Source organism: Pithys albifrons, chromosome 2 (genome assembly GCF_047495875.1).
Source record: "Pithys albifrons albifrons isolate INPA30051 chromosome 2, PitAlb_v1, whole genome shotgun sequence".
Classification (NCBI taxonomy): Eukaryota; Metazoa; Chordata; class Aves; order Passeriformes; family Thamnophilidae; genus Pithys; species Pithys albifrons.
In genome coordinates this window covers 16,894,518-16,906,584 of record NC_092459.1, presented here as the reverse complement: position 1 = coordinate 16,906,584, position 12,067 = coordinate 16,894,518, and the positions used below count along the sequence as shown (strand labels likewise).

Here is a 12,067-nt window from a genome sequence, read left to right as displayed (position 1 = left end):
CAAACTCTTCCTTCTCCCCGCAACACGCCCATGAGGAGTCACATCATTTGTTTTGTACCACTGCTGTTCAGCAAATATCAAAACAAAAAGAAAAAAAATCCACTCCAAAAGCTAAGGATGGTTATAACGTCTTCTGTGGATCTGCACACTTGTCCTCCTCAGAAAATACATGAATAAATGTTACTATTTAAAATGGATAAAACACACGAAGCACCATCTGTCAGCCTTCAGAACAAAACAAGGACACACACACTCACTCCCCCCCACCAATGGACTGCCAGAAGGGCTGCAGTTCGGAGGCACCGTTCCCTCCAGCCTGGTGTCCAGCGATGGCATCCTTACCTTCGGTGGGAATTCCTGTTGCTATTTACGTGGCCCCGGCCTGTGCAGCCTGGTGTAGGACACTTAAGAACATTTTCATGCATGGCAAGAACTTGACAAGGAGAGTAAGAGAAAACAGCAGAGTATGAAAACAAGAAAAAAAATCAAATCCCAGTATATATGAAACCATTTTAAAACAAAGCAGGATTCATTAACAACCAGCATTCCTCAAAATACATGTGACACACATAGCCAATAAAGCCTGATGAGGGAAGTAAGAATTGTGACCCCATGCTTATTAGCACAGGGCAACAGTGAAAGTTATGGAGGTTACAGAACCTATAAACAAACACATCTCTGGTGCAGCAGTGAAGCAGAAGACGCCCAACATCTTCTTTGTACAAAACTACTGAGAAAAGATCAGCTCAACAGTAAAGGGTGAGCTAGCAACTGTACAATACAAAATTACAGACTAGAAAAGTTATTTCAGGAAATGCATGTATTCATAATACATAGCTTTATAAACACAGTATCAAACTCAAGAGCTGAAAATCTGCTCTCAAATTATACTGGTAGAACACTGAATTTTTTGAAACACACCTCAGTATAACCCTGAACAGGATTTAACCCTAACTATAAGGCAGCCCAATTGAGCTAGGGGCCAGTTCTGCCCACTTTCACATAGATACATCACTCATATCTATATGATGAGCAGAATGGGTCCTTTAATTTTTTACCAGTATTTTCTACAAATGTGAAAATTGTAATGGACAGATTTTTCTTTTAAAATGCTAAGAACCAAAAATAAGCACTTAAAAATTGAGGGATGGCAGAAAAAAAATATATGAAAAAGAAATAAGTGGTACAAGCTTAAGCAAGTAAACTGATTTACATCTGCATCCACTGCAAGCTGGATGGAAAATGTACTCCGAGTTTCCTCAGAGCAGTACTCCTCTCAATCATAAAGCTCATGCTATGAAGTGCCAAATTACCAAGAACTTTTTGGGAACACTGAAGGGTTTTTCATGACATGAGACATATCTGAATCCATGTCTTCAAGCTGGATTGCAGTACATCACTGAACGGAAAAAGGCCATCCAGCCCTTGCAAAGTTCTGGTTTTCTCATACAAGTTAGTCTGGAAGCCTGTATTTAGTTCTCACTCAAAAAAGATATAATAAAATCAGTAGATACCTTGACTGAGTTAAGAACTGAATAAAAGCTGTTCAGAGACTTGAGAATTAAACCATGTATACTCATTAAAAGATAACCATCATCATCATCACCCCAGCATCAGTGTGCTAAAATGTGTAATAGATTCAAAGGCTTTACTCTGAAATTCCTACTATTCAAAGCTGTTCTTGAAACATGCTTCACAAGGCCAACATCACAGGAAAAAAAAATAGATGAGCTCACCTTTTTCATTTTAGTAGGTACAAGAGCATGCAAACAGTTTAAAGCTATATTCTTCTTTGATTTACAAAGTCTTCTAAAGGGTTTTTTATTTATCATTTGTAAAAATGATAGAACTTTGAGTAACTGAATAAATGTTTGTGTTTCAGAAAAATACAGGGTCTTGGAAAGCAGATAAATTAATAATTATACTGTATTCAGAGACCAACCAAACTACAGCAGAGTTTCCTAAAGCACTTCCTCATCCCTTTAGTTTTGGAAGAAGCCACTGTACCATGAAAGAGGAGACTTGTTACGTCTGCCTCTCTTGCAGTCTTAATCTACTTCTGTGTTCCTGTCCATGAGAATCTACTTTCCTTTGGAAACTGGGGGCCATTTTAGTCCTGACTGTCTTTATAACACTTCTTTAAGGCTGTTGCAAATTCATTGAGATTAAGTCTGTAAGTGCTGATGGACAGTGAGAATTTTAGGTCCATACGTTTCAATGGAATAACTCCATTTTAAAACTGGTGTGAAAGAACACTGATATTAGTTAGAGGCTTGATGTAAACCAGTACAGAGTAATTAGCTGGAATAATTGCTGATTGCTGATTCCACCAGCCAAGGAGGTGATTTACAGAAACAGAGCCCCTCTGCCTTCAGGCAGACACCCCTGAGCTCATATGGGTGAACCTCCTACACCCAGAATTTTCTGACATGGCAGGAAGCTCCACCCATGTGACTGACAGGGGATGTTTGCTCAAAATCCTGAGTTATGTAACTATGTAAACATCCAAATTACTATTTTTTTATGCAGCTGTTTAATGTAAATTATGTTTCAGACACAACAATAACAAAGGAAAGGGGTTGCAAGTTTTTCAGGAACAATTATTCCTGTACAAGACAATAAGGACAGGATGTGACATCAGCAAGCAGAAGTAAAAGCAGTGCACATCTTCTGGAAACCTTTTTCTCTGTTGACTGAATACATCTATTTAAAAATAACCTAGGGTTCTTAAAATCAAAGAATACAGCTTTAAAAGTTGTTCTTTTAGTGTAAAGTTAGTAGAGAATGGAAATGATGAAAGGAAAAGTATAACACAGAACAGTTGACTAAGTTGAGACAAACCATATTGAAAAATGAAATTAATTTTTTAAATAAAAAGTTTAAAAAGCATGCTAAAAAAGTTTTTGTAGCTTTATTCCCACTTTCCATGAAAGAATGTGAACTTACTTTCTGGAGGGACCCTATCTTTGTGTGGGCATCCTGACAAACTGCGGTGATGGGGGTAAAGCCCCGTTACATGGCCAGTTCCATCACACCCAGGGGTAGGACATTTGCTTTCTTTCTTTTCTGTTCTTGAGGGATCTATAATTTACAACAAATGTGTCAAGTGAATGAGGCTTTTCACATTTCTGTAAGAAGGTTCATTTAATCATGTCTTTTACTCATTGGTAAATGCTATTATGAAAACTAAAAGAAAAAAACCCTCTACTTCTTATCACAGTTCTGTCACTTTTAACCTGTTATCTTCTTTTCAGACTGCAGGTTCCTATGATCACAGCAATATCCATTCACAGTGATTGAAAAATGACCTTTTCATAGCAAAGCCATACCACATCAATCAATGTTCTGCTGCCAAGCATCAGCTCAAGGTGTATGGTCATTTGGAAACTGTTTAGTTGGAGTTTGCCTTGTTTACATTCCTACTTGTCTCATGTACTAGGGTCTGCAAATATACTGTCATAGCACTTCAGTGTCCTGAGAGTAGCAAACCCAGCTCTTCAGCATAACAATCCCACAATTCAGCACAAACAAACCCCTTTTCCAAGGCTCAATGAGGAAACGACTCTTGTTTTCTTTAAATTCCCTATGAAGTGGTAAAATTAGATAAATACTCCTTCCTCTTCAATAAATTATGGTGCAGTAAACACTGTAGTCAGAATTACTGAAAGTATCACTTGCTGTGTAAATCTGGGACATTACAAATTTGCAAATGTAACATTTGAATATTCATATGCTTAAAAGGTTAATGATTTTTAAAATGTTTTTGGATCTTCTGACTACAAATCAATGAAAAGTCTAACTAGACATTTTTTCAACAAAATAAAGTTTTCTGCCAATAATGTAGTATAATGCTGGTGAGATTAATCCTGAACTAGAACTTTCTCATGTAACTTCATCATCTTATTTCCTCTAACAGAACATCTGTAAAATAACATCCCTACCCTTCCAGCCAACCATATGATACAAATTACATGTTATCATCTTGACCACATTTGCCAGATTTGGGAGATGATTGCTGATTTTTGTATTATTATTAAAGGAATAAAATTCAGGATCCTCATACTGCTACTATTTTGAATCAAGATCAACCAACATCTTTTTTAGTCCATGCTTCCATTTCATACCCAATCTGAGCTATCCTCATTTAATTATTTTATGCTGCTCTTGTCATTTCTCTGCTTCAGTGTTTATACGTTCATCTCCGGAAAATAAGATTTTGCTACTTGTTTTCCAGTAAGCCTTTCTTACATTAAATTCCATCCCAGCATCAACAAACAGAACCCTCAGTACAATTAGTGGAAACTTCAGCACCTGCAGAACTTCACATACAACCCATTCTTTTCAGCATGAATCAGTACAATCCAGAGTTCAACACATTCTGCTGTAGACTTATCTTTCCCTGATTTCTCTCTGGTAGCTTTTATATATACTTTTACTTTTCAAGTTCTTCTAAAATACCTTCATTTTGGAGAAATTCTTTAGCATACTGTAATGACTCCTCATGTCTTAATCAATTCTTAAACTTTAATATGATAGTTAAACCTTGTCTTTTACAAAGGGAGTCCCTAATTATCAAAGTTTTATTTTACTTAACTTGCATATTGACTGTAGAACACACTTCTTTGTTTCATGCTTTTTAATGAAAAATGCACATACGGATCCATCTCCAATGTGCAATACAATTATCACAACACTCTTGAAAGGACCATAATCTTTTATGTCAGGAAATTGAAGCAAAGAGATCAAGAAGTTAAACCCAAGGCCACAGAAGGAGCAAATGTCAGAGGAGGGATTTGAATTCCTACCAGAGAGGCCTGTGCTGAGACCACTAGAACAGCAAGCCCATGGCTACATACACACACAATTCTAAGCAACTCATCAAGTCAAGTACTTTGGGATGTATAAAGTATTAGGTAAGTGAACAGGTAATGCAAATGAAATATAAATACATAAATATAACAATATTCAAGGACTGCAAAAATGTAGATGATTAATAGACCATAATGGCTTTTCAGAGACTTTAGGCAAGTTTTAGCTACTCCACATTGTCAGAACTCCACCAAAGTCAACAAAGGTACTGTAATTTAGAGCAGCTGAGGATCTGGACACTTACATCCTACAGTGTCAAGAAAATCCTCCTCTGTATTCAAGTCTACACTAGAAAGTTATAGCACATATCAGATCCTTACGAGCCTTTATGGTCTAATGAGTCAGAAAAGATGCTGTACACTACTCTTAATGATTTCAAAACTTGAATAAAATTGCATTTGCACAATTTCCCATTGCTTTTAATGGAAGACATTTGAGTAAAATTTTCAGAACTTTATGCAAAATACTGGATACTGTTCTGTAAATCCTCTTCTGCTATTTGGGAGAAATATTGCAGTTACTTAACTCTGTAACCTTTCCTCACTCATTGCCACAGTGGAAGTACTCCCTGAGTGAACGTTGCCAGAGGACTTTAAAAGGTTTTAAAATTCATAAATTTCAGAAGAAAGCCTGTTCAGAAAGCTTTAAATGGCAGGGGGGAAATGGTTAGCTGTCCCTTAACAATTGTTTCAGTGACCTTTGAAAACAGAACTCCTGAAGCCAAGAGGAAATTCTCACTGCAAACCTGTGCACCCCAAAAATTTCCCCTTAACCATATCATACATCTCTGTAGGTATCTCTTCCAGAAGTATTTGGAAGATAATGTGTGAGTGGAGAACAAATGATATAAGCAAGTGTCTTAAAGCTTTTCCTCTCTCAGTAACTACCGAATGTTTCCTTGGTTTTTTAATGTAAGGGAATATTTTTTATTTCTTCCTTTATTAAAAAGGTGAAGAATGATGCACTCCACAAAGTTTCTTTGTCCAAACTGCTAAAGTTTTTAGTCCCCTATTATCACTTCAGCCTGCAGCTCCCAAGGAACAGGGTGGCTCAAGGAAGGTCTAGAATTTACTAAAGTAAGAAGTCCATACATTTTTTCACTATCAGAAAGTATATAGGCTTTTTGGAGACAGCAGGTCTATATGAACACATGTTTTCCCAGGCATATATAGATTGGAAGGGCTGGACAATACTAGAGTTTAAAAGCTCTTCAGAATTTAACATTGATTTGCCATGTTTTCTGTGGTTTTATTAGGAACATATAATCAAAGGGAAATGCATCTTTAATTGGTCATATGTGAACAACATTTAGCACAACATCCACATGGCTATACAGTAATACACTAACTAAATAAAGTTGTCTCCCCCAAATACCCAAAGTTACTACAGCATACACTGGATCATATATTTGTGGTTAGAACAAACAAAACTTGAGTGAAATACATTGCAGTAGTGTTTAACATTGGAGATTTCCAGGCTTTTCAGAAAGACTGATCATTACTTTTCTTTAAGGCTTGGAAAAAATGATCAAAACCTTTCTCAGATCAAGATGTTGTCTGCCTACATGAATGTCACAAGCAGATCACTTTTTCAAGACAGGGATTTATAAAAAGGAGAAAAATGCCCACCAACTCAATTGTAAAAAAGAAACCAAATATTTTTACAATATAAGATGAACCCAGTTCTGCTTAGCATCTCCCAAGAAATACCACATCCTCAACTTCCACTAAAGTCAATGGGAATCAAGGGTGTTCAATGGATCTCAGGAGGTATTGAACACTTAATACAACACAGCCCTACATGTACAGATGCAGACACATTAAAGAGGGGTGTCATAATATAAACACACCATCACCATGATCATCCTGCAAATTAAAAGGCATTCTAAAGGTAACCTTTAGTCTGTTCTTTTTTTGTTCTTTTTGTTTCTAATGTATTGAATTATGGTCAAGGCAGCACCTTAACTGTTTCCACAATGGAATGAAACCAGTGAAGTGGAATGTACATAAGAAAGAAATTGCTATTGATCTCAGCCCAGGCCACACCATGCCTTGCATAGCAAATGGTTTCCATTACCTTACTATCTTACAATAATTAATGTGCAGTCACTGCCCCTATCTTATGTTATCGGTCATTTTGTTACTGTTCAATTTCTATCAGGCAATTCTACATTTTAGATGGGAGAGGCTTCATCAATAACTGTCATTTGGTGATAATTTTATAAGTCATGATGCCACCTACCCAATCCAATCTGTAATATATGCACTTCATAGCTGATTGACTACCTGCTACATAACCCCCCTCTCCAACATAGTTTAAAATGCAATCCTCTTGCTTTTTAATTATTACTAAAAAATATATTAAAAACTTGAGAAAAATCTTTGCCTCTTTCAACATGATCTCTTGTTTGTTTTGTTTCCCTGAGAAGTTATTTTTTAATTTAGCTACTGATATACTGGACGTGTTTCTAACACCGTAGAATGAGTTCTTTCATTTTATAATTGTAGCATGATGTTATTTTACAATTGTGCCATACTACAATATTAATAAAGCTCCCATTATGTGGAATTAATAACTCCATTTCAGAATTCTATGCAAAAACTTAACATGTTAGCTTACACTTTCTCATGACAGAACATACGGTATATAGAAATATTACCTTTACCATAATATGGCTTTTTGACATGGCCGTCACTGGGTTTAGGCTTCCTGTCATCTCCAGAAAGGTGTCTTGGAGACTGTTCCTCAAATGATCTCATATTATCCCTCCTTCCAGCTTCCACTGCCATTTTTTCTCTCATGGCTTTTGCTCTCTCAGTTTCCAAAGCAATTGCTTTCTCAAGCAGGGTTAAGTTACCTTTTGTCATATCAAACACTTCTTCAGACCTATCTGAAGTAATAGAGGTGGTATCATCGTCTCTTTCATGACAACCATCCTCCTTGGCACAGCTAGAAAAAGTCCTAGATCTGGGGCTCAACTGTTCTTCAAGCCTCATTAGGTTCATCATGTCAGAGTAATTCCGGTCTGGTGTTCTTCCTTGGAAGTCATCTTCTTGCCTGACATGCTGACGAGTGTTCATGTTTTGCTGTTGGTTTCTTTCCTGTGGGTTTGTCTCACTGAGTTTCCTAGCCAGATCAAAACACTGGTTCCTTAAGCACTCCAAACTGCTGAGACACACCTCTTCATCACTCTCCTCCACTACTTTTTCTGTAAGTCCATTGTTCACAGGCTTCCCTAGCATTACAAAGTTCATATTCCTATTATCTTGCTGTGAAGTATTGTCTGCATAATTTCTGTCATTAATGTTTTCTGAAAGCACTACACCATGTCCTTGTGCTAACAATTTAAGGGAGTCCACTGTTTCCCTAACAACATCACTGTCTAAATCTAAACTCAGCTCACTTTTCCGACCGATATTTTCATTTTTGTCACTATCATCTTCCAGACTATTAGAGGTATTGCTGTTCATTTCTGATTCTGTCCTGGCTCTGTATGCTGCATCCTCTGCAATTTTGCCAAGATTTAACAATGACTTGGCCACCAGTTCATCGTAATTATCATACTCATCATTATTGTTATCGTCTTTTTCTGTGTCTTGCATTATTCGAGTATTGTGACAATTCATTTGATGGTCTTCTGCATAAAAAATAGAAACAAAGAAAGAAACAAAGAAAGAAAGAAAAAGGAAAAGAAAAGAAAAAAGTGGCTACAATTGGAACTGTTGTTGCAATCGCACGGACAGAAAACAAACTGCATGTCAAATATTGTTAATCAAACAGCAATTCTGTAACACTATGGCTGGCCCATGTGAACTGAATTTCTCTATCTTCCATAAGGCTATTTTTGTTTATTTGCTATTCACATGAATTTATTTCACAGAACTGATAAGAAAAAGGCAATCAAAATGCTAATTACTACTACTGCTAAATATTATGGCATAAATACTTATGTTTCTCCTTTCACTTTTATATTTACAGTTTTATGGGGTTTATGACAATCACATTATTCATATGACATAATTGCCTATGTTTCCAACTTTTCTCACTCCTGTATTTCCTGTAAATATGGTAGATGGCAAAGAAGTATTACTGGATTTATTCTCTTACTGATGAACACCATTCACCAAAAGAGCATACACCAAGCAGGAAAATGTAACTTTTTTAGCACCATACACACCATTAACCCTAGATGACCAGTAACTACACACAAAGATTACAATGGCATTTTAATTAGTGGATCCATCAGTAGAAATCAAAATCTCTCAGTTCAACTGTGGAGAAGTAAGAATTTTAAAAGAGCTGTTACATGAAAGGAAGATAGAAGCAATTATATGCACAATATAATTTGAAGTAAATATGCTAGCCCAAATTATATGGCCATATATGATAGGTCTGTTATCTACTGTCCTGTATACTGTAACAAAATGGTGCAGAGTTATCACATTTTACTCAGCTTTGTTTTAGTAACTGTTAAATACCTGAGGGAGAACTTAATAAGATAAAGCCAATGTGAGGGTGAGATTCATCTCACCTAACTTTAGACTTGAGCAAGACAGGCATCTCTATCTGAGTAAGCTATTCCACGTTCCCATCCTTAGTCAGTAAGAGAAGCAGACACTTTAAGGACAGAGTCCACATGATCTGGTTAAGAATGTCTTCTTGAGAACAAAACTAATAACCACAAGAAGTGCCTGCTTCTCTTCATTGACAACAAAGGGACTCAGACCAGATGCCTACCTTAAAGATATCTGTATTTGGTCAGATGAATATCATCCAGAGAGCTTTTTTGGGTATCTCATGTTCACTCAGAAGTGATGTCATTCTCAGACCCATTCTTGAAACATATATACATGCATCATTACTTACTAGTGAACGTCCCTTAAGTTATATTTTTATTATCGGCTACCCAAGCAATATTGTAACATTTTGCATGTCAACTGGAAAAGAAAGGTCCTGAATCTGTTGTTACAGTGACATGTTAGGCCAGTTTTTCAGCTGGTGCAAACTGAAAGAAACCAGTAGAGCTAGGACAATTAACACCTGCTCAAGAGCTAAGTCCATCAACTTCTGATAGCAACTTTTCAGCCTAGATGTATTTTCAACACTGGCACACCTAGAGATGTAGCATTTTCTGAAGAGTGATTCTTATGTTTTAGGTTAAACAAACCAATGTGGGAAATTTCAGGTAGTAGGTGGCTTGTACACTAACATTTTGATAATAGGAAAGAATGTTTGATAAAAATAATTTTTATGCCAGTGCACAAGATAATAAATCAGAGTTTTCAATACAAAGCTCAACAGCACAATAATTAATATTGCAGCCACAAGATAGTATTCCTTCTACACAGTGGTTAGGGATCCTGGGATGATAGTAGGCTGTAGTTAAGCAGCAGAACTGGCTGATGACTGGGCTATGTGTAGTAGAAAAAAATGCTCTAATGGTAAAACATTATACCATATACAGTATTTAGCTGAATACAGAGGAAGGATAATTAATAGGGAAGATTGTATGGTATTTTTACATTCTAAGATATTCCAAGTCAATAGTGGGTTATTTATTTATAATAAAAGATGGTTTTATTTTAGTTTCTATGTTTCTCAAGATCATGATGATTCACATTTATGTTTCGGAGACACAAAAATTAAGTATAGCAGAGTATCAGACTTTCAGTGTACAAGGATTGCCACTTACACTTCCTACTTGAAAAGTGTCCATTTGGAATAACTGCAAAGAAGGCAGCAAAGAAGGTTTACTGGATAATTAATTTGTGCTATTTGAAAAGCAAAGTTCTAATACTCTAATAATAATTTTCTAAAGTGAAATGTACAAACAAATCCCCCATTAATTTAAATATTATAGATAAAACCCGATGCCAAGAAGACTGTTCAGTAGTAAATGCTGCTTTTGTAGGGTGCTTCTTGTAACTACACCTGATGGGCAGTCAAATATAGCAAAAGGAACATAAAAGTAATTAAAGAAGCAGTGAGCCTTAGCTCCAAAATTGCCAATGCCTTCAACTTTAGGATGAGGTATCTGCAAACACTGGTGAAAGCAGTGCAAATCTAGCTCTAACAGGATGCTGACATACAGAGTAGACAAACCCCCTTATTTTCTCAAGCCATCCTGAGAACTGCTCAGGTACACAGTGACTGTTCTTGGCCATCTTTGAATTGTGACATTTCTGTGATTGCTTTTTAAAAGGGGGGTTTGTGTTTGTTTTTACATGAATGAGAGTCATAGAAATGATCACCAATGGGAGGAATATGTTATACTTTGCCTCCACAAGTGAGAAGTAAAATATGAATCCTGTACTGTATGAGAGAAGACATCTAAATTCCTTTTGAGTAGGGAAGCTGGGTGAAACCTATAACTATAGTACTTTTTATGCGGTTTGTTTAGTTATATCCTTTTCAGTTCTCCTGTCCATTCAGCTATAAAATGGGGAAGAAAAAATGTGGTGGAGAAGAAAGTGTAAAGCATTAATACCAGATGAGAGAAGTGGGAAAGTAAAATATTTAAACTGAGTTTCATTTCTCCTATTTTAATTTTTGGCCTTTTCTTGCATCTCCTTTCTTTAACAACTGTTTTGCTCATGTTTCTTATTTCCATGCAGCAGTTAATTTTAATGAAAAGGATTTTATGTATGCCATGTCATCTCCTCAAAAACAGCTGGATTCTAAGCTTACTCTCGTAAGACACCTGTATCTCCTGTTTATTAAAATGAAATTTTAAATACTCAGTCAGTTTGTGTATTAGCAAAGGGTCTTCTGGAAAGTATGTTAGACCAGCAGCTCTATGTGAATCTATAAGTCTTTTCTTTGATTCAGCTCTGTAAAATCTAATCTCTCTTTAATTTCTCATTTCTGTGATTAAGATCTAGCCTTAACTCAGTAACTACCTTTACACTGTGCTGTTTAATGGCTGGCTGTTAAATTACTTCAAAACACATAGAACTAGAACATTTACTCTACTTCTTGCATAAATTTTAGAACCAGTGATGCAAACTGATGTATTTGGTGAAGAGGCTGAGTCTGTCTCACAAAGACACAAGTTAGCCAATTTAGGTGAAGAATGCACGAAGTCAATATTTTCTGTCAGCTTTAGGGTTGCATGGACACGGAATACACAACACAGTTTAAAAAGAATATTGGATTATTTTAGGCCTCATCCACACAATACCATGAAAATTTAGGTATT

The 12,067-nt window shown here is 36.2% G+C and overlaps 1 protein-coding gene across 16 annotated transcripts in view; it reads right to left on the bottom strand.

The window, feature by feature from the left end:
- The window catches only part of MYT1L (myelin transcription factor 1 like), a 298,788-nt gene that overhangs the window by 74,605 nt on the left and 212,116 nt on the right, over positions 1–12,067 (bottom strand). For 8 of the 16 annotated variants that reach the window (XM_071548396.1, XM_071548394.1, XM_071548398.1 and 5 more), the window contains 3 exons: positions 7,529–8,506; positions 2,947–3,081; positions 343–433 (listed from right to left, as the gene is read on the bottom strand). In XM_071548396.1, coding sequence (XP_071404497.1) covers positions 343–433; positions 2,947–3,081; positions 7,529–8,506 — 1,204 coding nt within the window. The remainder of the gene's footprint in view (positions 1–342; positions 434–2,946; positions 3,082–7,528; positions 8,507–12,067) is intronic. The other 8 variants (XM_071548399.1, XM_071548410.1, XM_071548403.1 and 5 more) reach the window with 3 other exon arrangements.